Source organism: Scomber japonicus, chromosome 1 (assembly GCF_027409825.1).
Source record: "Scomber japonicus isolate fScoJap1 chromosome 1, fScoJap1.pri, whole genome shotgun sequence".
Classification (NCBI taxonomy): domain Eukaryota; kingdom Metazoa; phylum Chordata; class Actinopteri; order Scombriformes; family Scombridae; genus Scomber; species Scomber japonicus.
This window is the reverse complement of record NC_070578.1, coordinates 22,366,039-22,392,897: the sequence shown is the minus strand read 5'-3', so window position 1 is coordinate 22,392,897 and position 26,859 is coordinate 22,366,039. Positions and strand designations below refer to the sequence as shown.

General features: G+C 39.4%; 2 protein-coding genes across 2 annotated transcripts; one reads left to right on the top strand and one right to left on the bottom strand.

Annotated features, from left to right (window-relative positions):
* Positions 1 to 256: 256 nt before the first annotated feature.
* ipo7 (importin 7) lies at positions 257 to 16,857 on the bottom strand. Its single transcript, XM_053317280.1, has 25 exons — positions 16,681 to 16,857; positions 13,794 to 13,875; positions 10,763 to 10,916; positions 10,460 to 10,618; positions 10,204 to 10,360; positions 9,845 to 9,934; positions 9,628 to 9,722; positions 9,455 to 9,539; positions 9,202 to 9,336; positions 8,708 to 8,807; positions 8,539 to 8,615; positions 7,736 to 7,852; positions 7,408 to 7,497; positions 7,096 to 7,261; positions 6,841 to 7,001; positions 6,247 to 6,375; positions 5,343 to 5,409; positions 5,078 to 5,203; positions 4,742 to 4,839; positions 4,552 to 4,647; positions 4,193 to 4,413; positions 3,667 to 3,875; positions 3,354 to 3,560; positions 3,130 to 3,246; positions 257 to 2,231 (listed from the first exon to the last, which is right to left on the bottom strand). Exons 1-25 carry the CDS (start codon positions 16,762 to 16,764, stop codon positions 2,134 to 2,136), a joined length of 3,120 nt encoding a protein of 1,039 aa, XP_053173255.1. The 5' UTR covers positions 16,765 to 16,857; the 3' UTR covers positions 257 to 2,133.
* Positions 16,858 to 22,161: 5,304 nt separating this feature from the next.
* Positions 22,162 to 25,217, top strand: dkk3a (dickkopf WNT signaling pathway inhibitor 3a). The gene is made up of 7 exons (XM_053319305.1): positions 22,162 to 22,338; positions 22,591 to 22,677; positions 22,765 to 22,827; positions 23,667 to 23,759; positions 24,578 to 24,722; positions 24,857 to 25,013; positions 25,130 to 25,217. The coding sequence occupies exons 1-7, from the start codon at positions 22,162 to 22,164 to the stop codon at positions 25,215 to 25,217; spliced, it is 810 nt and encodes a 269-aa protein (XP_053175280.1).
* The last annotated feature ends 1,642 nt before the right edge of the window (positions 25,218 to 26,859 follow it).

The window sequence follows — 26,859 nt, the reverse complement described above, 5'->3', positions numbered from 1 at the left end:
TATCCAATATTTCACCAAAAAAATAGAGAAAAAGTTTAAACACTGAAAACAGGTTTGTGTGGCAGAACTTTTTTTTTCTTCTTTCTTCTTCCATGAATCACCTCATGACCTCGTGACCCTTTGGAGGGGGCTGACCCCTAGGTTGGGTGACACTGGACTAAACTAGCTAACTGTAGCTAGTTTAGTAGTTCAGACCAGCTCCACCTCCAGCAGCTATAATAGTATCAAAATATAATGATGCCATATAATCAGTTACTGCAAAACAAGTATCTTTAATACTTTAAGTACATTTTGCTGCTAATATTTCTGCACTTTAATGAAGATTCTTCATGCAGGACTTTTACTTGGATTAATGGAGTATTTTCACATTGCTGTATTTTTGCTTAAGTAAAGGATATTAGTACTTCATCCATAGCCAATGATGGTAAGCTCAGGTAAAAAGGTAAACTGGTTTCCTTTGGCTGAACTGGCTCTTTAAAAATCCCCTTTAACTACTGGAAAAGGTAAAAGGTGAGTCCTGAGCTGACCAAAGGCCAGACTAACCTCCCTCTCTCAACTCAATGTGAAGTTTCTCCTCTGCTTGGTGTTAAAAACTAACTGGCCACAGATCTGCCATGTTGTGACCTGATGAGACTGTTTGGATCCCAACCTTCAGGCCCTTCATCATACATGTTGATATTGTACTTACATATAGTGGTTTATAAAGTATACATTTTCCTTTAAATGAGCACAAACCAGATGACAGTCTGGAGTTGTCAGAGGTCCAGGACAGTTTGAAAAGAAAAAAAGGAGAAAAAAAAGTGGGGGAAAAAAAGAGGAAAAAAAAAAAAAGAGAAAACATTCATAATTTCTCAGAGGCCACTGTGGTGTCTAAGACAGATGTTATGAATAGGAAAAACTGCAAATCTTAATTTTTCAGACGCAGGAATTAAATATTTGGCATTTTCTCTGCAGATTAATTTTGACAACCAACTAATTGATTAATCAACTAATGATTGCAGCTTTAAACCAAATTGCTATTGACTGCAGTGTAGCTGTATTGTTTGTTTTGCCATATACCAATTATGTCCTTGCTGGTTTCTGGACAGCTAACTGGGGTTTGTTTCAGAGACAAATGGAAAATGTGGACAAAATAATCAGGGGTCATAGTGTGAATACAAATTTGTTTCAGCTTTTTTTTTTTTTTTTTTTTTTTTAATATGTTGTTGTATATATAGATGGTTCATCCATACATCAACCAAAAGCTTGAGACCTTCACGAGAAGTCCAATTGTACATGCTTCAATGATGTATCCAATTGTACTTTCAGTGCTCACAAACACATGTCCTGTAGCCATACTGAACACCAAGAGCATTCTCTTTTTTCCTGAAATCAATGTTTCCGAGTTGCCCACTGATCCACTCTGTAACCAGATGCGTGACAACCAGCCATTACAGAAGTCGCTTGCAAAGTAACAAAGTTACAGCTGATTTCATTTTAAATAGTCTTCAATTTAAAAAAATTTGCAGTCTGATACAGAAGGCTAGGAGACCTGAACAATATGAAAGTGCTAGTCATTAATTTACAGAGATCAGGCATCACATAGTGCTATGAAGTATCCAATATGCTACATATGAATACAGCTGTTGACACCTTAACAAATGCCTCTGGTTGTTTTTCAAGGCTACTTGAAAAATCAATAACCTTGGCTTGTATGTACATAAACATGAGCGTTTATGCAGAAAATAACGTAGATATCACCACTACCAGAGGTATAATCTTATTACGGCCATTTGGCCACAACAGTGATAATGAAATATTTAGTCCCATTATCAATTTCTAAACTGTTAATCCCCCAATTTTGTTTAAGTGGGAAAAAAAACAAAAGAGTTGCCATCATGGTATCCCCTCCACGTTGGACTCCAGAAGACAACGTTGTTCAGAGCTTCTTCTCTTGCATCGTGCTCAAGTTCTTGGTTTGTTTTCCCCAGCCATTGGTTGCTTTCCCACATCTTCTGGTGCTATTTCCCATTTGACAGATTGAAGAATGACTGAGAAGAACCAGTTCTGGAACCACTACTTAAGGGAACAACACAAGCTTTTTTTCACTTCACTACAATCAGTCACAGAGTAATAAAAAGTAGAACAGATGACTCAATTCATTCCTGGAGCAGTGCCTCCAAAATTGAAAGTAGATGGCACCACTGGTGCTGTGAACTTGTACCCGCCATGTTTCTCAATCATCTTGGATTCTGCAATTAGACAAACAGAACAAGTACTTAAACCCACATCAGAAAAATTATGTTTCCACACAGCTCACTGCTGCTCTATTCATCCACCACACAGCCTTCAGTTAGGGGAGCTCTTTTTCGGTTTTTCACTTTTAAATTCAGTGTCGTCATTTGTGGATTGGAACTTTTTATAATTTTATTTTCCCTTATTCACGGTCAGAGCACAGGATAACTGACAAAGCAGGCCATCATATTTTCCAAACTCAGTCTTTTGATACTGAAAAAATATATACCTGTTAATCTAATTAATAATAATTTTTAATCGCACATCCTTCTATTTTCATTACAGTTCACCCTTCACATGCCACTGACGCTCTCTGGCGAGGTGCTGACGGATTGTTAGGGGAGCCACCACATCACAAAATTAAGATTGACAGTTTTTATTTTGTTGAGTGAAACAGATATTTAACATCCCAACTACTGATGTTGAGATGATAGGAAACCTTGATGAAGCCACACTATTTGGTGAAATGTGAAACACTATCTACTAATGTTTTGTAAGTTAATGACATGCACCCCAAAAAAATGAGTGAACTTCTCCCTTTATTTAGTGAAAAAAAGCCAAAAAAAAAAAAAAAAAAAAGTACAACATTTTCAGGATTTTCAGCAGTTCACTTCATTACAGACAACAGTTTCCAAGCTTACAAGTATACTTAAATGTAACTATCTAGCAATGAATAATATACATTTCATATATATTTTATGTTAATTATGAATGGAAGACACCAGTAGAAAAAATAAAATAAAAATTTCACACACACACCTGTATTAATGACCCAAAGCACAACACACTAGATCATAAATAAAAATCTACATGTTGGACTGACTGCCAAGCAGAATTATCCGAGCTGATGCTCACCATGTGCTGCCCGTCTCTGGTCTGCAAGTGTGCCAATGTCCTGAAGGTGTTTGCCTTGTTCCTCGTCAAGGGCTTGTGTTAGTGCCTGGTACCATGCAGGGTCACGATTCTGGATATCTGCATCACAGTAAAGTGAAATGAGTCATCTACTTGCAGTTACAGTGACTGATGCACAGCAGGAGCCATTTCATTTTAAAATTCGAATCAACAGATAGTCGTCTTACTCTGTAGTATGGCTTTGAAGATCTGATACTCGTCCACTAAGTTGTCCTCATCATCTACAGCTGTAGTGTAGCCCTCTAGTGCCGTCTCCTCAGCATCGTCCTCCTCCCAGTCTTCATCATCTCCGTCCTCTCCTGCCTGCTTCGCCAGCATCTCCAGATACTCCTGGCCCTCCTCATCAATGTCGTCTTCATCACTGCCCAGTTCAGCTACATTCATTCAGAGAAAAAAACGTTACTCGATACTCACTTAAACTCGTCTTGCAGAGCAGTATATGGACAAAGCAACCCTGCTGAAAATCAAAACATTTCTTACCATTATCATCCTCTTCTTCCCCGTCTTCATCATCGTCGTCATCATCATTCTCATGCTCTGCTCGACAGGCGTACGCCCTCTTGAGGCCATTAAACAGCAGGATGGCTGCTGGGAGAAGCTGGCCGGCCACCTGGTTAATGGCCTGAGGCCTGTGCTCGAGGTCAATGAGAGCACAAAGTCCGAGGATGCACATCTTCCTGTCGTGGAGGCTGTAATTAAATAAATAAAAATGAAAAAAAAGATGATCAGATCTCTGATAATATCAGTAATACATAACTGATGATGGTTACAGTAGAAGATGACATGAATAAACAAACAGTTGAACACACTCTTTTGGGTTTGTTTGGTTGCTGGTCAGACAGGGCAAACAATTTGAAGGCATCACTTTGGGCTCTAGCAGCTTGTGATCAGCATTTGTCATTATTGGTGACATTTTACAGGCCAAATGTGGTCAAGTATGAAATTTAATAAAACTGGAGTCATCAAATTAAAATCGCATTTGTGACATTCAAAATGAATGTCTTACCCGAGGAAGCAATCGACATCTTTGAGCCACTGGGTGATGAAGTGGTTTGTGATTGGCTCGGTGTTGTTGGGAAAGCGCAGATTCTCCAAAGTGTTGAGGAGAAGAGGGGGGCTGTAGTAAAGTGCAGCGATGGCCACCTGCAGGCACATGGTCCTCAGCTCACTGGTCTTTACCTCTCGTGTCAAACGCTCCAGTGCAGCAGCCACAAACAAGGGCACAACCTGCAACAACAATACAAATATTTATTTTCTGCAGGAGCCAACACAGATCTGAAGATAAACGTATTGTAGCTTATGGGTTTGAGTGTCATTGTTAACACCAGTCTGAGACCTAAATGTGATTCTCTGTTAGATACTGACCTGGTCAATGCCGCGGCCTTTGCACTGCAGAATGATCACCTCCAGCAGTTTGGCTGCATGGCACTCTGGGTCCTCACCTGGATCACCTGTCAGGACCTGTGTGAAGTGACACGCCAAGGTAAAGCTTCTCATTAGCACTGATCACCAAATATACAGGCAGTTTTATGTGCTATCAACTACATCATTTTACCTTCTTGCACATGCTATAGATAATTTCCAGATATTTGGTGTCGGACAGGAGGGTGTCTGTATCAACTGTTACATAGTTATGAAGGAGAGGCATCATATCTGAAACAGAAACACATTTATTATTCACACAGCTGACCTTAAAAGCAAAACCTTGGCACCAGTGCCCTCGTTACTTGTTTTAGTTTAAAAATGAAGGTCTTTGAGGTGTGGAGCTGATTTGCATCATATATTATTAACAAAAACACTAATACATTGCAACAAATTAGTTAGTCAATGTAAGAAACCTTTTAAGCACCCTAATATGAATGCAAGTACTTCCTCTTAGTCAAACATATACCTGTGAAGTAGTCAAATCCATCTTGCTGGAAGACTTCATACACCAGAGGAAGGAGCTGCCACATCTGTGGCGACACCTGCTGGCAAGTGAGGCTGTGAGCCAAAGACAAGATCTCCTCATAAAACTCTGAGACAAGGAAAAAAAAAAAAAAGAGGGAGGGGTAAGACACCGGTGGTAAACAGACTATTTATCATCAATAGTTCATCTCTGTCTCAGCCACATACAGGTGGAATTTGGCTGCACAGGAATAACTGGTCCAGCTTACCCAGTACATGTTGTTGCAGCACAGTGCCAATCACCTGCAGGCAGATGCCCTCCAGCTGCTGGGTGATCTGAAACAGCATGGTGATTAAAAGGCTATTAGGATGCAATCAATATCATCAATTAAATGAGCAGATAAGGCTGTTGTAATCAAGACTGTACAGTTTCAAGAGCAAGTCAACAGATATTATGGGTGTATCAACCAATAGAGGGTTCTTCATCCAATATTTGTAGTAAGTTGGACAAAACGCTCGGACAGATCTGGCCAAACTCCACTTTCAAAACATATTTATAATAAATGTTTCAAATATTATACAAAACCAAATGTTTCATTAAAAAGGACGCAGTACAAAAAGCATAACTTCGGGATCCAATTTTTTAAAAATGAGTTACTTATCCAGCCTGCATTGAAAAAACAGACTTTGTTTTGTCATGTACTGAAAGTGTCAGTCCTGCATTGTCATCTGTCTTAATAATCTGAAACACTAAAACTGCCTTGTATTCTTGTTTGACTGGCCAAATGAAAATAACAGCAAGTCTTTGCAGCAAAGTGACGTACTTTCATGATAGCTGAAACCTAAACTGCTGAACTGTTATGCAATCAAAAATCCTGTCTGTAAAGCAATGCTTGGTCACATCTAATGGCTTCTTGGCTTTGAGCACCAGCAGTCCTATGCTTCAGCAGACATGGTGGCAGCGCGCCCCAGCACTATTTCTAGTGTCTGCCTCAGCCTCTGAATCATTTTGAACATGGTGAGAGCAGAGCGTGTTCCCAGCAGTTGGTGGGTGGCTGAAGTGTGTTGGCAGGAACGCTACAGCAGACTAGAGCTGCTTCTGCAGAGGAAGTGGCACTGAGATGAGTGATCAACCGGTGTGTGAGTGTTTGTAGCACACTTAAGAGTCAATACCTCTTTGTGGTCCTCCACTACACTTAGCAATGTGTCAATGGTGTTGAGGATGCCCATAGCCGTCACAGCCTTGTCATCTCCTCCCTCCTCATCAGGCCCTGTCTGAATCACTTGGTTGAACGTCATTGCCTGTCAAAGAGCAAACACAGAGATTGTTATGATTCTGTCCTCCTCAGAGGCATCCCGTAAACATTCAGCTACCGTCAGAGCAGTCACACAGTTACTCAAGTTACTCAACTAAATTGGTAAAGAGCTGTTGTGTAATCAACAAGAATCAAATGACTTGATGCAATTTAGCAAGGCAATTTTAACATATGGCACCTGAATTTGGATATATAGTTGCAATTTTTGCTAAGGAATCCTACATTTGAGTTAAAATCAGACTTTTGCTTTGTTTTCTGACTACTCAGAACAATAACACTGGTATTAGATTGGTACTTTGTATTGGTCAATAACCAAAGTCCAGGTACGGGTATTGGGACTGAAAAAGTTGGATCAGTGCATCACTGTTGTGAAGGGGAGGGAATCGCATGAAATGACCACAAAACACACACACACACACACACACACACACTCTGTAAAGACTGTACTTACCAAGTGTTGTGTCATCTCCACTGCAATCGGAGTGACCTCCTCGCTGTATTCACAGATCATCTTCTGTATGACATTGGTGAGGTCATCATTCTCTGTCTCCCTGACAATGTGCAGGAGCGCCTGCATCACTGGCCGGATGTGGGGGGTGATGTATTCTTTGGCTAAAGAATATAATACAGAAGTTTAATTACACACCTGAAGTAGGAACATTATGATATGCAGTTTAGTCAGCAAACCATAAGCTGCTTTACTCACCTTTCTCCTGGTTGCTGATGAGAACCTGCAGGGCGATAGCAGCCTCCACCTTAACTGGCATCTCATTGTCATTGATTAGGCAAAGTCGGGTCAGCTCCAGAGCTGTCTGCAGGTTCTGGTCACTTTTAAACTTCACCTCGCAGAAGTAATGCAGCACCCAGCAGGCCTGTGTGAGAACAGAGAGGTTGAGAAACTGGCTGAGCAAACAGCAGTACCTAACCACAAAAAGTACCATTATTTTAATTGAAGGCCAAATCATTCAGTTCTGTTAATACACTAGTCTCATGGTTGCGTGTTCACATTATCACTTACCCTGGCTCTCATGTAGCCCAGTTCATTGCGGAACAGGGGGAAGACGTGATTCTGCAGCATGAACTCCATCTGGTCCTTATAAATTTTTTTCTTGGTAGAGAAAGGGATGAAGTTAAGTTACACAAGATGGCATAATTTACAAAACATATCCACTTCAAGATTAGTGAAATCTATAGTGTATTTTGAGGAGAATATCCTAAGTGAATTTATTGATACTGGTAAATGTTCAACATTACTCAGGGGAATTAAATCATGTCTTCTGAGTGAGTGTAGAAAAGTGGAATTGTGCAGAAGATTTGATCTAACGAGTTGATTGAGAGTCTTTTACCTTCAGCAGGATCTCAGCCAGAGACCCAATCATGTGGAGGGCACCGTCCTTTTTCCTGGGGTCAGAGTTGGGATCAGTGAGAATCTGGTAGCAGAAGCCCATGCTCTTTTGCAGCACCTGAACAAAGCAAAAAATAAATAAGAGAACTTGGAGTGTACCATACAAAACTAAATGTTTCTTTAAATAGACAGCTTGTGGGCAAAACTGTCAAACACACAGTACGTTTACATGCAGCAAAAAATTTGAATTTCTGATCGTATCAGATAACAGACATGCCTGTCTGAGTCTACATGCCGTTCAGAGAATCAGATAAATGGCCGAGCATGGCTGACTCCGTTACGGTATGTGGGGCTGTAGCCCTCTCAACAAAGAGCCACGGCATTCAAACAAAGATGGCGTATGAGGAGATGGACGATGCTACACTAGCGTACATTTTGTGCATTATTTTCCTTCTAATAATGTATCTAAAAAGAACAACCGATCTTTCACTTCCAGGTGAAAGCCCCAGCGGAAATTCTCAAGCATGCCCAGAATGCAAAATCCGATTTAGATACGATTGCTGAGTATACATGGCGTTAAAATGCCGACTATGAACAAATTATCTAGGCGTTCTTATCCGATTTTGAGATGTCCGTTATGGTCCGATGTAGATCGGACTACTGTATTTACAAGCATTTTAAAAGTCCAAACTATGTCTGATACGATCAGAAATTTGAATTTTTTGCTGCATGTAAACGTACTGATTGATGTCAAGTCAAACTTGAATACAACAAAAAAAAGCTAATAAAAGCATTGTAACTGACCTCTTTCCTCTTGTTGCAGGCTGTGAAGAGGAGTGTCTGGGCTGCTGTCGTGGGAGAGATGAAGTCCTCAAATACATCTGAGGAGGGCAGCAGAGATTGAATGAATGTTTAGTCATTGCTGATGCATAGGATTCCTTTTAGATTACAGTCACAAATGTTCCCTGCTTACCAAACTTCATGCGAATGTACTCATACGGGTCCTCCTGCCACAGTTCCTCATCACTGTCTGTGTAACACATGAGGGGAAAAACCACATCCTGAATGATGCCCTGAGAAAAGGAGAAAACAAAGCATTAAGTCAGAATCAGGCAAGAACATGGTGATGGTTAACATCTTGACTTTTACTTATAAAGTCAAAGTTGAGGATGTGTTAATCTTCTGTTTTTAATGGTTAAACCCCAGGGAGGTTTTGAAACTATGCAGACTACTTATTAGTCAAACATAACTCTGGGTGTAATTATAGTTTAACTGAGCATATAAGAGGATTGATTTTCACATAAATTATTGCATCTATTGGTTGACCCAATACCGGTTACACCAATACCAAACGCATGAGCTTCATCATTTCTACCAGTGTGGTACCATAATGTTTTTACTGCACATTTAACATGCAAGACATGTCATGTGTAGCATGCACTGAATATTCAAACACTGTATTCATACCTGGATGTGTGGTTTAAGATTTTTCCACGTCAGAGCGTGTGCTATGCCCTGGTTGATGTAGTTGAGTGTCTGTTGGAGTACTCTGGGAGCCACGTATTGCTTTTCCTTGTACTGATACAAGACTTTCAGCAGCACCTAGAAGACACATGAACAAAAAAAAAATCCTTGAATTTGTACTCCAAAAACAAGACGCCGTCTGATTGCAGAACTGCTGCAGCTTACACCTGCAAGCTACACCTCCTGAAGTTCTTACCTGCTGGGCAGAAACTGCATATTCCTTGAGGAAAAGTTCAGCAAACTCTGCGTACTCTTTGGTTGTGTTGCCTGGACTTCCATATCTGCAAAGATGGTTTAATACAGCGATTAATTTCATGTACATGTTTGGACAACAGCTAGATACCCGTTAGGTAAAAGTTATAGATTTACCTCTCAAACAGCCGAGCCAAAATGTGAAGGGCCCACTTCTTGCACTTCCACCAAGGCAGCTCAGGCCGCTCGTCTTCATCTATCTGCATCGTCTCCTGTACAGACAACAGACACAGTGAGCTTGTGAAGCACTCAAATGTGCACATATGAGAAACCAAACCATGTGTGAACAGTGGTTTGCAATATTAGTGTAATATGTATTCTACAGTGTCCTCACCGGAGGAACGTCCCTATCCACTACTGTCTTGAGGATCTCCATCCATTCTGTCAGGTTCTGTCTGTTGATGAGTTCCAGAGGGAGATTATACTGTGGAGACAAAAGAGAATGTATAAATCTCAGTCCAATTCTCAGTCCATGTTTGAATGTGTTGTCAAAAGAGGACATTACATAAACATAGAAAAAAAAAAAAAAAAAAAAAAAAACTGATTTCAGCTGAAGAATAGAATGAACTGAGCAAACATTTAAGAGAACAGTGTTTTGAAAATATGATTATTGGACTATTGGAAAAAAATAAAATAAAATAACTTCAGGAACATAAGGCTCAGGGCTGAAGATGTTAGGTGTAGTGATAATACCTGGAAAAGGGCATAGAGGATTTTGAAGATCTGTTTCTGTATCAGGACAGAATCACTGGAGTGGTCAGGGAGCAGCTGGATGAAGCGATCTTTCAGCATGGGCATAAAGATGTGCATGGCCGCCACCAGAGGCTGACGCTCTTCTGGTTTCTTGTATCTGTTTCACACACACAAGTTACATTAGCACCCCAAAAACACAACAGTAACTCCCCATAATATAGTACAATAAACATACATATTGAAACCTTTGACTTACTCGTAGTTTTTGACCAGCTGGTAAAGGCAGAGCAAGATTCCCAGCCATCCTGCACTGTTGTCTGACTGCAGGTAGAAGCCAATCTTGTCCACGATGGTCGTCCACTTGCCGGGGTAGTCATGCTTGATCATGTGGTGGATACATGTTGTCAACTGGACCCTGACAAAGTCCAAAAGGACAGTTGTAGATTGGGTTAGTTTAAATGACCACCCCCACCCCCCCCCCAAAAAAGGAAAAAGACTGATGGAGGATGACAACTTAATTTCTCTTTGGCTCTTCTCAGCCAGCAGGGAGTGTAGTTACCTGATGCGCTCAGGAGAGTGGATGATTGCCTCCACTATGTTGTCTCGAATAACCTGCCTGTCTTCGTCAGGGATGTTATTGACAGGTGTCTCCGAGCCAGAACCATCTCCATCACTCCAGTGTTGGGTTATCATGTTCTTAAGGTAAATCACACCTAGACAGAGGAAAAAAGAAAGGTCAGTCCATACAATGACATTTCAAAATACAGACACTGTATAAAAAAAATATAACACGCTTATTCAAATAGTTTATTAATGAAACCGTCAAACTATAAATGGAAATACAAAACTGAAATTCAGTTGTTTTATTTTTAAACATACTAAAACCTGCACATTTCAACTCAACATGTTTGACTTTGCTTATTCTTACACATGAAATACATTTGTGAATATTATTTTATCAAAGTTTGAATTACTTATTTTTAAGTTTTATGAATCAAAATACTTAAAAACCTGAAACTTTACTGTACATTATAAACAAATCAGCCCTTTATATTAAAAAGGGAAAAAAAGGTGGTGTGTTTAGTTTTCCTTCAGGCTGCTGTACAGAGGAATATCAAAGTAAACTCTCTGTAAGGTTTTAAAATTCAGTTGAGGTACCAACTCTCAAATGTGCACCCATCCTTTCTGACTGCATTTACATCATTATGACCGTGTACAACGCAGCAGTGGGTATTCAGAGCCCCCTAAAACCAAAGACACAGGAATAAATCCCTCCATCTGTAGTTCACTAGTTTTGAATGTGGCACGAGGGTGTTAGCTGGGTTGATATCCCCAGTGTGGGGCCCCCAGTCTGAGGTATCCGAGGGAGTGGAGGAGCGAGGGCTGGGAGGCTGACATCAGACTGCTGACACAAATGTCTACACCGCTGGCGAGGCTATCATAATCCAGCCTATCAATGCTGACAGAGCATAACCCCCCACCCCACCCTTCCCTCCGCCTATGACCACGAAACTACACTGTCGCCCGACCCTGCACCGCCACTACTGAAAATTTCTCATAAAGTAGATTAAAAGGTTAGAAGAAAAATCCCTTCCTGCTTATATCAAGCTGAATTAAATTGTTGTAGTTTAATAAATGAATGAAAATGACAAGAACATGAAATGAACATATAAATATAGTAAAGTACCCATTTTAAGTATAACGGTGGTGTTGGAAATGTTAAAACTCAGCTACTTCTATTCATCTTCTAACAACGCAGCTTCACGATGTCGTTGTGTAACAGCTCTGGTCAAAAGTAGAAAGATGTTAAAAAGGTGGAGACTGTTTAATCCTTTAATATTACATTAACTGTGTGTTTAAACCTACATACTGTGTGCCAACAGTTATTTTTTTCAAAGCATAAGAACCAAATACTTTAAAGGGTCAGTTCAACCTGATCATGAAAAATATCAACCAACCCAAGTTTTATTGAACCATGAGTGTTAAAAACAAAAAAAAACCTCACACCTGTGATCATATTATGCTCATGTTATAAAACAATTACTATTATGGCATTTGATCAATGTTTTCACTGAAAATTATGTCAATGTATGTCAATTATTATAAAAAAATAAAAAATTGAGAACAATAAAGGATGACTATCACTGAAATGGCAGCATTTATCTTAATTTTAGGCTGACTACCAGCATCAAGCTAGATAGGAATCTAAATGAATAACTTGTAGCAGTAAAATATTCTGACAAATTCTGTCCAGTCTAGAGCTGCTTCTCATCTCTTGTGCTCTTAAAAGGGTACAGTGCGTTGAATTTAACAGCATCTAGCAGAACAAACTTGGCAGAAATTAAATATTCATAAGTATGTTTTAATTAGTAAATCACCTGAAAATAAGAATCATTGTGTTTTCATTATCTTAGAATAAGCCCTTTATATCTACATAGGGAGTGTGTCCTCTTCCACAGAGCCTGCCATGTTTCTACAGTACCCCAGAATGGACAAACCAAATACTGGGTCGAGAGGGCCAATTTTGTCTTTTGCAAGTTGGCAGCAACCGTTGGTTCTCCTACACACTTTGAAGGAGAAGGACGTTCATTTGGTTACAATCTGCATTCTCACCGCTAGATGCCACTAAATGCTACGCATTGGTCCTTTAATACTGTCGGACATTTTTCCTGCAGCTGGAAAAGTGATTTATTGCACTACAGCACAGCACTGTGAGATATAACATCTTGTTTGGCTAGTATGGCTCTGAACACTTGAAATGGACCCAAAAATATAGATAACACTGCATCGGTGCACTTTCTGCAACAACTTTGGTCAAGATATTTCACTTTGAACATTGATTTTTTTGTGAACAACTTCCTCCTCAGAGCAGCATTTGACTAAAGCAAAACAAGCTATATTTAACCAACTCCATGTGTCCACTGCACTTCAGCATGGCACTTTAGCCTTGCAAAAACAAGTGTGAATCATGTTTCATTGCCAAGTTACCTTTTTCAAAACTATTATATAAGTGACCTGTTCAACTTTCTCTAGGTGGAAAATATCTGGTCCATTTCTCATCTAATGCAATCTGACAAAATTGGAGTCAGATGCAGGATAAAGTGGCAAGTCACACACTACCAGGGTGTTTCAATAATTATGTGGATCAAGTGCATAAAAAGATGGACTTTGTGTCATAACTGGTGATAAGCAATAGACCAGCAACACTGAAAATGGAAAAAGGCTATATTTAATTTCCCAAGTGTTGAGAAAGGGTAGAACTGAATAAACATTGAAGTGAACCAAAAGAGGCCAATTTTAGTGTGGCAGAGCTTTTTCTATATACCCATGATGTGATATTGCTGTTATTAATAGTTAGAATTATTTTCATCTTTAATAACATCATTATGGAGGCATGCAGTTATCTCTTCAGGTATATTTGGTACCATGTCTGTAATATCTGTGTTGAATTTCCAACTCAGTTTTTAGGTTTCTCTCTCACTCAACTGAGATTATATTTAAAAATGCTTTGTCTAGAGAATATAGAAACCATATAATATGCATCTCTAGATCTGAATTTGCATTTCATCTACTTTTTACATTAGTCTTACCTGCTTGTCTGACCGGCAAATCCAGCTGATCAGACATGGTGACTTGCAGCAGGGTGGACACGAAGTTGACCTGGGTGTGACCCTGTAAGTCAGAACCGAAAACAACTGAGTGTAAGTCCATCAAACAATGAAACAATAACAATGTAAACATACAGATTCTCTTATTTCATACCATTCTGATATACTTCTGTTGTCAATAAAGTTGCATTGCAGGGAAATATCCTTGGCTCTAAAACTAACTTAATGGGTACATATGCGACCTTGAAATTCAACCTGTGAAGTCACATTTTTGATATAGCAAATTGAGCTCTGACATCATATTTGGCGTTCAGGTGGTTTAAGGTGAGCGATAATGGTACAGAATTTGCGCCGTTGTTAACCTTGCAAAAGAAAAAGGTTGAAAAATTACTTTTTTCATTTTTTATATCATGTTTTACCAATAAAAAAAGGGAAAATTCCCAAGGCTGCATCATGTTTTAAAACGGTAATGTATCACGACTACTAAACAGCGAGGCCATTCAAATCACAATCAATGGAGATTGTAGTCACACTGAAATGCTCTGAATTATCTGACCAATGCTGCATGTTGGTCTATTGTCACCTCACCATTTAATATACCAGATGTTTGTATCTGGATAGGACTATATGTATCTGATTGCAGAGGTCACAATGGTCATAATGGTATGCTACATTATACATCTTCCTCACTGTGCCGTCAAAAACCCTGCTGATCCAATGTATCAACAATTCTTTAAAGGTCATGTTATGTACTCAAGCATTTTGTCAAGCCTTATTCAATCTTTATCTGGCCATCTTCCATAAACGGAGAAACAGTTTATGACTAAGCAAAGCACTGCATTTAGAAACTATGCAGTCCAACAGAATTACTTCTCCCTCCTCCAGAAGACATGCTTTTTATTCTGTATACAACTTAAATAACACTTACCAGCTGTGTCTGAGCACCTAACTGCACCATTCAAGTACACCATCCCTATTAATGCTTATGTGGGTGTAAAAAAGAAAAAAGAAAACCTCAAACCTCTTGCGCTGCCAAAAATAAGCAGTGGAGGAAAGTTCACCTGATGGGGTATCTAACACACAGAGCACATGTATGTGCTGTGACTGAACCATCATCACTCCAAGAGAAAATATACAATATTAATTTCAATTTAACTACCACTGACTCACATGTAGAAGTGTGGTGCTTCATCATCACAGCACAATTTGTGATTTGGCACAAATTTATTTCAAGGCCTCAACACTGTGCATTTAAACTCCATGACCAATTCAGGAGATAAAGCCTGAGTCATTCAACTTCACACACCTACAGACAGAAAGTAAAACCTTCACTACTGCACATATTTAGCAAAATATTTTATTTTTGCAATCCACAAGTCAGGTCATGTACATTGTTTAAGTATTGTAATGTTCATAATGTAAATATGAACATGCATACTGCATTCAGTATTCCTACTTCTTAAATATCTTCAATGTTTCCTGCAGTGCTTAGTAGTAGTAGTAGTAATTAGGGCCAGGCAATATAACCGGTATTATATTGATATTACATATATCATATTATATTATATTAAGTGAGGTCATTTTCTGAACTTGCCAGACTGTTATAGCTATTCAACTATTGGCATTTAATTGCTTAGTCATTATATCCACATTACTGATGATTATTTATCAAAAAACTCATGTGTGAATATTGCATTCATAGGAGGTATTTGGTCAAAATATTAAGATATCTGATGTTGGCCATATTGCCTAGACCTAGCTGGAATATGCTAAGGTCCCCTTTGGGGATCAATAGTATAATCTTCATAAAATTAAATGGTTTAAAGTGGTTTTTCGGCTAACATAAGCTACATAGAAAATGTAAGATATTATTTACACATGACAGCTGTCTGTGGACTTTGATGCTAGTCTTTGAACAGGTGGGATTTAATTTTTTGTGTTGAAAACTGCGTAATAAAAAGAAAAAAGTGATAAATGCACGTCATAAGTGTGATCACAGTATGTTAAAATCTTCCATTAATATCTGTTCAAATCTCAGAAGATGAACTGGCTAATTGTTAATAAAAAGCAACTTTATCCATTGCTGGGAAAAACACATTAGAAACTCGTCATGTAGTTTTTAGGATAAGCCCCGTCATTACATGTGAAACAAAACTACTAAATCCAACTAAAGCTCGGAGCAGTAATGCTAACTTAGTGACGTTAGCTTTCATATCATCCAAATCCTGCTTTATTACATTTTAGTAGCTGAAGTCACCGATCAAAAAAACAGTGTGGAGAGAGTAAACAGCAGATTAAGAGATGTCTGGTGTAAATCTTATCACTGTTGAAGAAAGTCATCACTTCAGGGCTTGTCACAGTGACACGTGAGCAGCAGCTAGCCTCTCCAACAACTCACCGCTAGCTGCTATTAGCCGCACAGCTACACGTCTGTTACCCCGCTGTTAAATACCCCAGCTAACACCTGACCCGCACTCACCCCACGTCAGTTGTTGTTTTAACACACCGTACATTTTATTCCTATGCCGTGTCAGTAGCTAACCATTTTCTCCTGGTCAAGGCGAGCGTTAGCTTGTTTTAGCATTAGCGACACAGCTGGCTCAGCACGGAGCTAAGGTTGGGACCCGGCCACGCGAGTTTATCATCGGGATAAAAAACATGACTTCAGACTGAAGGCATCTACTAGTGATAGGTGTGAGGCAGTAGGAGGCATTTAAAGAGCCGAGCAGCGACATGTAGCGCTTCATCTGTCATGGTAGGACTCAGAGTCCAGTCTGCGTGATCGCACCATCTTGGTGTTGTGAGCGACCAAGGCCCGATCCCGACACCGCGCCACAACTGCCCTCACCCTTAATCTCAACTTTTTTACCTCGTTCAGCTGTCTCTCCGCTGCCTCTCGCAGATTGGGGTCCATTGTACCCCGAAGGGCATCGATCAAAGCGTCTGGATCCATTTCGAAAACTCTGTTTACGGCTCGGATTTTAATATTTCAGGAGGTCTATCAGTTCCCAGTCACTGCGCACATGGACGCACAGCTCTCCGGTTACCCGGCGCGAAAGGAAGCAGTGAATGAAGTACCCGGATAGATCAGCGCCAAATTTGTGCAACACGAACATCCGGTCGGTACGCACTACTTATGGGAGTTGTAGTTTTCAGCTCAATTTTAATACTACCGCCTCACAATGGCAGATGCAGTGACGAAAATGGATAGGGAAAGTGATCCCACCACTGTGCATAGTTTGACACCAGAAATGTGTTTTTACATTCATGTGCTGAAGGGAGAAAGTTTTCTCTGTGCTCATCTGAGTTTAAGGGGTGTGCTTACAAGCATTAGGCTATGTGTGATATCACAACTAGTTCAGAGCGTTGGTCCAGTATTCAATTTAAACACGAGTGATGTAGAAACTTGAAACTTTCAGTGCATAAACACTGACAATGGACTCTACAGTGAAGAGGAAGACGTCTTGTGTTGACCAGTTAAACCTCTGAAGTGAACATTTTTTTTGCATATTCATATATTCTGGGATTTTCAATGAGGGAGGAATAGATATCATTTTTATTATATGATTATAACAAGATGTACAGATGATACAATGTAAATATCCACATTAAACACAAATGCCTCTTTACAGTAGCCTACTTGAGTAAATATGCCTAGTTATTCCCCTTATCTAAAAAGGGAAGTATTCATCCAATGTGGAAACCCTTAAAGTCGAAAGTCAGCTGTGTAAGTTCAGTCACTGCTTCATTTCAAAACTAATGTGCTAAATTCAATGGTGGAAAGTTACTAGTTACATCTACTCAAGTACTGTATTTAAGTGCAATTTTGATTTATCCAGTGAAAACTAGGATGGGAACTACTAGACTACAGGACACTACAGCTGTTGAAAACTGTGTTTTGTTGCATTTGGGTAGTCAAGTGGTTAGGGTGCATGCCTTATAATTGCAAGGTCCAGGCGGGGGAAACGTGGTTCTATATATGTTGTCCATCATAATGGGTCATGTGAGCTACGCTTTGTCTGGTCCCTTCCCCAGGACCTGTTTGCCATGGATGACCCTACCAGGGGCATAAAGCCCCCGACAACTGAGTTCCTAGGGTCACTGGGGCACGCAAACCCCTCCACCACGATAAGGTAGTAGCTCAAGGAGGGTAAAATGCAGTGTGTGAAGTACAAAGGCCACCACATGCTATCTCTAGGTTAGATTTTGACATTTCTATCTTTCCTCTCTACTTATGAGACTTTAATCCTATCTAACTAGAACTTAACTGGTCTTCGTCGGCTTTCCCGGGCACACCAAGGGCCACCCAGGATTACATAATAAAAACAACAAAGTGATGTTTGTCTCTCCAACACCGGCAGGCTTTCTAAACCAGGCATGATCTGAAAAGAAAAAAGTCTACTTCATGTGGCAACATCAGCATGAATCAAAACAGAAAACATAGGTCGAGAGCCACAACTCAGTGAGGGACACGAGACCAGGTTATAATGCCAAAAAAGGTTAAAGCACTTATTGACAAAAGACAAAACAAAAGATCAAACACAATAGCAGACACAGAATCACATGTAACATATGACTCAGATCTGAAACCAAGTAGAGTACTACAGTAGGCCTATATGACTGCAGTTTAATTTATCTGTATTCATTTCAACTGTCCCCCTTATTTAAAACAATATTTAATCCCATTCTCATCCCCATATCCTCTCAGACACACCCAGCAACCATTTTTCTTTGTTCCTAAAACAAATAAAGAATTCAGTAGACAGGCTTTTAAATTTAAAGCTCCATCGGACTGGAACATTCTACCCAACAATATATGAGTAATGAACTCATTTTGCATTTTTAAGAATTCACTATTTTATTTTGAAATGCAATTGCTTTTAATGGTAATGTCCTCTTCACCCCTATTATTAACATTGCTATTATATGTATTTATGCATAATGTATGTATAATGATGATGATGATTATTATTATTATTGCTACTATTATTATTCATATTCTATTCTATTATTCATAGTACATTATTATTACTGTTACTGTACTGTGGATAATAATGGTATGATATGGTAGTGGTGTATTTGTTATATAGCATTTTATATTGTATCATGTTGTATATATTAAGATTGATAACATTACTTAGTATTACTACTGTTATTACTCTAATTATTATTATTACTATTGTAATTATTATTGATATTAATATCATTATGATGGCATTACATTATATGCTTTGTGGTATTTAGTTTGTGTGGGTACTGTGGGTTTACAGGAATGATGTGTGGGTTGGTTGGTAATTGAGAGCCTTATGCATGCTGTATGTGATTGTGATTGTGTTGTAATATATGTTTTATGTTGGACCCCCTTGAAAACGAGATGGTTCATCTCAAGGGGCTATCCATTAATAAACATTTTTGGATAAAAAGTTTTGGATGTATTTTTATTATGTATCATTTTCAGTCTGGGTTTAAACTGTGTGCAGTAACAGGAGACTAGCAGCCACATCAGCAGAAGCTTATCTAGGTCTTCATAATATTAAACAATAAACAAAACTCCAATGACTCACTTAGATAAAAGGGGTCCTCCAGACAGACCTTGTTAGTCCTGATGGGTCTAATCAGAGGTTCTTCCCTCTCACTCTCATCCTGCTGGGTTCTCTCAGGTCAAAAGGTCAGAGGTCATGTTGGATGTGCAGAGAAAAAGCAGCTTCATGGACACACAAAATTAAAAGATGCAGTGACAAAAGTCTGCTCTCTAAGAGACGCAAAACTCCTATACTGTTGCCTCTGGCTTCCGATCTGATCGGCTATATCGGATCGGCCTATATTTAGGCCTAGCATTTTATGCAATTTGTGAGATTGGCTGTTAATTTGCTGATCCGATCAATGTCGTCATGTTGAAACTTTTTGCAGATGCTCCCGTTGCAAAGAAGACTTGGACAAAGAAGACGTGATCGGAGATCGTTTTATTTAAACTCACTGATCGGTGGTCGGCCCCAAAAATCCTGATCGTGTAACGCCATAGTTGCCTCAGTGTTTCCTGTCTCATATATTACTACATGATCTCTCCCATCAGGCTTAAAACATAGTCTGAAGGCAAAATAGAGATCAGCACAGACAGGAAGTCCAATTGCTGCCAGTCCCAGTCCAACGTAGAGGTTGATCCTTTCCTGACTCTCTGGTCGTGGTCTCACAGTAGGTTTCTGAAGTTTGGGCTGATCAACAGCAGCTGTAACGGACAGAACAATAATACATGCACTTTTATTCCACAAATTCTGTTATCCAAACATTCAGCTTTTCTAACTCTAAAATCTGGGCTGTTGTTGAGGGTTTTAACCTGTTGATGTTTGTGTTCACATACACAGTCTGAGTTTTACTGAATCATCTTACAAGTGACATTGAGGAGGCATCTGTCAGAGCTCCCACCATAGTCTGTGAACACCTCAGATAGGTACAGACCCAAGTCTTCAGTCCTGAGTCTGGACACATGAAGTCTGATTCATCCTGCTCTCCTTCTTTGTCGCACTGAACTCATCCTGCAAACTCTTAATCTTGAGACTCTGAAACCTCAACACTCCTACATGATACAGGACTAGGGCCTTGTGATCAGTGAACAGTTCACAGACAATGTTAAGTGCGGTAGTCGGGTTTGGTCATAAACATCTATTCAAGTGTGACGTTGTGGTTCTCCTCTGCCTGATAAGAGATCTGTGTCACTTTCAATACAACTGTTCCTGTTGAAAGGACGATGAGGACCAGACAAACAGAGAACTGAGGCTGCAAAACTAAAGGGTTCAAGGATATAGAAAAGGTGATGCATGATACAATATTGAATTTTAAAACAACTGAATAAAGAACACTTTCCCCAATTGCAATAAGGAATTTTTACAACCTTTAATACGCTCTGCCAATGTTATCACTCACAGCTAAAGATGAGGGTCATAAAATCGGTTGATGAGCCTGAAAATTAATTTTGTTATTAATATTTATGGATATTAAAGTAAAGCTGTAAATTAACCAGACACACAGGAGGTCAGGCTGATGAGCAGAAGGATCCTGCAGATCATCTTCTCCCTGTGAGAGGAGTCATGAACACATGAGGTCCAAGTTCAGTCATCACGGGTGTGAGAAGGAAAATCAACAGCATCAAACCTCGATTCTCATGTCGGGAACAATGTGGACTACAACCACAGATAGTCATTTCAAATGGAAATGAGTTGATTCATATCTTATATATTTATCACAAGCTGGAAGTCGGAGCTGGGAATGACGTCACCCCCATGTCTGAATCGTCCCAGTTAGAAGTCAGAAAACCCTTTCCGGTTAGCCACTGATAGCAAAGCACCATTAGCATTTAATAATATTTTCTCAGGTGCAGTCATGTATTTTTGTCACAAGATGGCGCCAAAAATCTCAAAATACCTTTACAACAGTGAAAATTTGTCTCAGCAGCTACACATTCAAGTGAACAAGTGTCCACAAATATGCAGATTACACCCAGTATGACATGAGGCGTCACACTTCTTACACAAGGAATATAATAAATTGTAACCCTGACCCATGAGACTCTTAAAGCACAGCTGAGGGATGTGAAAGTTGTTTTCACAACGAGAATAGGCTAAATGATTCACAAAATCTGAAAGTGGTTTCAAACACCGTTAAGGGTTTGCTATATTGTCTAGTTAACACCTCTTCATAAGTAATTGATACAAAAACAGAATCAGTCACAATTTCTTTCTCATTGAGTCTAATTCGGAGGCTGTAGCGTATTTTTTCATAGAGTAGGCTATAGGGACTAGCTATTTGTTTGCTGAGAAGTGGTTCCAATGAAAACTTACATAAAGTTTGGATATTTGATTTTAAATGGTGGATGTACAGCTCTATTATCACCATGGTCATGTACAGATAAGATTAGTAGGCTACCGTGTTTTCTGTAACAGGCTCATTGTTAGTGAACGTTATTAATGAGCTAACTTTGTCTCAGCCGCTTCAGCTCACTAGAAGTTACTTGCTATGGTTACCTGCAGTTTACGAGTTTACCTCGCATACTAATCTGTACGGCGGTTAAACTTGACCGGAACCATGTTTGAGGCGTCCTGCCAAAGTGAACGAACCGTGAAGACCTATATTTAGAAATGCATATGTTCTTGTTATAATGTTGCTAAAAGCAGCGAATGTTAGGTTTGTTTCGACCTTGTTGAGTTGTTAGGTAGCTAGATCTACAAGGCTGAGGTGATGACCCCGCAGTGACGGAGGAGCATCAGCTGTGTGTGTGACGCTGTGTAGGTTTGTGAGCATCATCAGCGCCACACCCTCCTCACAGTGCAGCAGCAGCAACAGCAGCAGCATGACGATGGTGCGAGTCGCCCTGCTAGTTTTGGCTCTCACAACAGTCTGCAATGGGATCCTCCCAGAGATAGTAGACTCAGGACTCATCCTGGAGGAGAATTCCGCCCCGGGACAAACAGAACTGGACCGCATGTTTGTGGAAGTGGAGCAACTCCCCGAGGAGAAGAAGCAGAAGATTGAGGTATGAAGCCTGGCAGTTTACACCTTTAAGTATTCAACATGACATAGCATTATTTCACTACTCACCACTGCTGCTGAAATGTAAAATATTTTCATGTTTGGTGAATTTAAAATAGATGAATATTGATACAAATATAAAGAGCTGAGAGACAGTTGCACCAGTGGGTTGAGTGAGAATATGGGAGTGACTGCCAAATGCTAGTCTGTATCTGACACTTGAAATAATCCCTAATAATCTATCTGCTCCTTTTAGAGGAACAATGACAGTGCCAGTGTCAGACCCCATCCTCATAACCCTTTGGACAAAACAAATGAATCTGTCCACACCTCTGAAGATCAGGTAAGCTTATAAAAAAAAGTCGAACAAGTGGACGGAAATGTTTCTTTCTCTTTTTGACTTTAAAACAGATGTCTCATCTTCATACAGGAGACAAATGACATTACTTCCACAACTGTCCAGTCCAATGACCTGGGGAACAACATTGATTATGTAAGTTCATTCATTATCTACAGTCTTAAATATGTATATAGTCAAGTGGAAAATCCTTTTTTCTAAACAGATGTCCTTTGAGTGCTTACACTTTTAATTTCTCAGCAAGAAAAGGCCTCAAGATTGCATAATGTCTGTTAGCAGCATGCCAACTGCTGACTTGGCATAATGGCTGAAAATTAATCAAACTCAGAGATGCTGTGCAGGGTACATTTCATGTCCTCATTCTACTCTAGTCATTATTTGTCTGCTGTGCATGCATAAGATGAAAAATGACGATTCACAGCTGATATTTTGCAAAAATGATGACCATGCTAAATTGTTGATAAATAAGTCACAAAGTCTGCTCTGCTCTTTGGAACTCACTTTCACTTGTGTTTTTTGACACATGAGAGTGTGATGTTGATGTCCACGTTGTACAAAGAACAGGAGAGATATAGATATATAGAATAGCTGCTCACATGGTACTTCTGGGACAAGAGTCCCCTAGTTTTAACTGCAGGTCTACAGTCAAAAGAAATAAAAGTGAAGGAGACGCCAAATATGGATAATGTAGCCTAATGTAGAGGTGATATAAGGTAAGACAATCCTTCAAGATATAATAATATGCATAGAAGGTCACAAAAGAAGTCTGATATATTGAAGTTTGTTTAATTTTTTTTTTTTTTTTACAGAAAATGGATTTTACATACAGGATCATATCTATATAAAGTGGACCATCAGGATATAATGTATGCCATAATGACTGGACAGCTCTCTGATTGCTTCGGGGCAAACAACAATTATAGGACTGAATTTAATGAGTCAGAAATGTAAACCTTCCTCTATTTCCTGTTTAGGGGTGCGTTACTGATGAGGACTGTGGGAAAGGGAGGTACTGCCTGTCTGAGACACACAACTCCAAGTGTCTACCTTGCAAAGCAATCGATGTTGTAAGTTAACTTAAGCTGGTTATATGTGGAAGTCTTATACTATTTTCATTAGTTTTCTCTAAAATGCCCTGTTTCTCTGTCTCTGTCTCCTTCAAACACACACATCATACAGTCACTTCCGGGCGTCTGGAGTTTCACTTTGACTGCATTGCAGTGTGTCTGGAAGTGTAACTGGAGTGTGTTGTTGGTGAACGCTCTGTCCTATGAGCTTCATATGAAAGAACAGCACATGTCAAGGTTAAATAAGAGCTCGTCATTACCTCTGCTCGCTCAGGGGACGACCAGAATAGAAATAATATAACTTTTGTTTTATTTAAGACTGACTCAGTTATTACTGCTGATTCTTCTTATTTTTTGGAAAAATTGGTCTTGGAGAGGCAGAGTAAAAAAGCAATGCACACCGATACTGGCAGTCTGCCAAAAACTGGTACAGTGCACCAGGATAATAAATAAACAGAAGACGACATCTGTGTCTTGTAAGATGCCCTGCACTGAAAAACTCTGCATTAAAATGATCAGAACACAGTTTACTGAATCACCATATTAATGGTCTGTAGAGAACATGCAGGACTATGAACATGTTTGGTGCACTGTTTTCAGAGACCAGTTCATGTATAGAGAATTATTAATGTCATAAATGCTCCTGTGAATTGTTGAACTGAAGCCGTGCACTATCAAATTTGCATCAGATGAAACTGCTGATATGTTGGCTGAAATATGTTTTAAAACGTTTTGTGGCTACTTTAATGGAATCATATTTGACTATAATAACTATAATTAATTGTGTGTTGTTTTTATTTTTTCCTCTGTTGTTTCAGCCCTGTACTAAAGATGATGAGTGCTGTGGTAAACAGTTGTGTGTTTGGGGTCAATGCAGTCAAAATGCAACAAAAGGAGAAGCTGGCAGCACTTGTCAGTATCAGACTGACTGCAACCCTGACCTCTGCTGTGCTTTCCATAAAGGTACAGTAGAGATTATAGTGTGTATAGTATATGTTGCTTAGTAAAGCTCTACATTTGTTCAACACCACACCAAAATCAGATTGTTACAAATGTGTTCAAAGTAATGTAATGTCTGTGTCTGTGTGGGTTTTTAGCCCTGCTCTTCCCCGTCTGCTCTGCAAAGCCCATTGAGCGTGAGCGCTGCTTTGGTGCCTCCAACCACCTGATGGAGCTGTTATCCTGGGACATCCAGGACGAGCGACCCAGAAAACATTGTCCTTGTGCGGGGGACCTCCACTGCCAGCACCTGGGGTGAGCACATGGCCACTTGTTCCTATCTTTAACCTTACGATACCTAACGCAGCACATTTAACAGCACAGTATGTATTTGGTGTGGATTTTAAAAAAGTGTTGCTCTCCCCTGACAGGCGAGGGTCCATGTGCCTTAAAGGAGAGGACTCAAGTGAAGAGGATCTGACAGACAGTCTGTATTCAGAGATAGACTACATAATCTAATCAAATTGGATTGCCTTGCAAACAATTAGACAAGTGTCTATAATTTATTGCACTTTCTATTTGCCAACTTAATCCAAGGTGGTAAAGCTATACTGCATGAGATATGGCTGAGAATATAAATATTATTTTTGCTGTTATTGAGATCTGAGGCTTCAAGTTTCCTGAAAATGTAGATGTAAAACATATTTACAAAATCTTTGACTATTTGCTGCATCTGTATATAAAGTTGTAACTTTAACCTTTATCAAAAACTAATCCTAGACCTTGAAATTAACTGCAACACACTGAATATGACTCTAGACACTCATTTCTAGATTACTTGCTTCAGTGTTCAGATCTCACCTTTGTCACATTGTCACCAGCTGATATGCAGTTGAGGAGCATCGATCCATATGAATGAGACTGAGCTGCCCTGTTTGTGTTCTCACTGCTTTGCACTAACAGAAGCTTTATGTACTGTATGAACACCAGTATCACAGGAGTAGGCAGTAAACACTGTTTGGGTTTTGAAGAATTACTCTGCTCATCATATAAAAATGTACGTTTTGGGTTGTTGTTTTTTTTCTGGTAATCTGTAAACTTTTCATAGGGACTGCGACAGTGTCACTTAAGAAAATGTTTTGGCAAACCTTAGTGCTTGATCCTTCCAATGTTTGCTTGCTGCTAAAAATCCTCATGTTGCTCAGTCCCAGAGGCCCTGCATTTTTCAGCTAAGACCTCAATATTTCAACTGTCCAGGCAAAAGAAAAGGTCCACCATGGCTGACGATTTGATATTTCTGATGTTTGACTACTGGCATTCAATAACTAATATTATGGTTGCATCTAGATACACAAAATATCATGTTTAAACTGTAATAATTCACCAGGTTTTGGTCTTCTGAACTGAATACTCCACTTGGGCAGCACTGAGCCAAGAGGAACTTCCCAACTTTAGAAACATAAATGGAGTAACCAGTTTATCAATCACACATGTAAAACCTAATGCAGTTGATCCAAATGCACTGTGATCAATCGTATTCATTAGTTTTTGTTGACAATGTTCCACAGCTGTTCATTCAACTATAGCATTGTGTTCCCAAAATAGTCAGTGTAAGTAATCACAAAGATACAACTTGTTACGGGGTTATTGAACTGCAACATATTTTAGAATATGGCTCAGTGCAATGTGCTCTTTCTCAAGTGAAAGAGCCAGTAGTCATTACTTAGATTTTTCTAACCCTAACCCTAACCCTTCCTGTGAATCCTAATTTAAATATTTCATAGAAAAGGAATTACTGTTAACCACCAATTATTACCCCAAAATACATGTCCAGCCACAGATTTCGATCTCATTGCGTTTACAATTTACTGCAAGCTGTCATTTGACAAACTGCTGTTGTCCACTCAGGTGACTCCGGCCTGCATTGCACATTTCTGTGGGCCAAAAACACACAATCAGTCTCCAACACTTTATGATGCTTGTATGTGATTTGTATAATGTACAGTAACATGAAAAGCATGTTACTAATGTAAGCAATATCTTGGTATGTGTATAAATGTAAAGAATAATCCCTGAATCTCTGTTCCTTCAGCACCTAAAACCTGCATTGCTTTAAAAAATAAATATTTTTAACATCAACTCTGCATTTTTCATATTAATG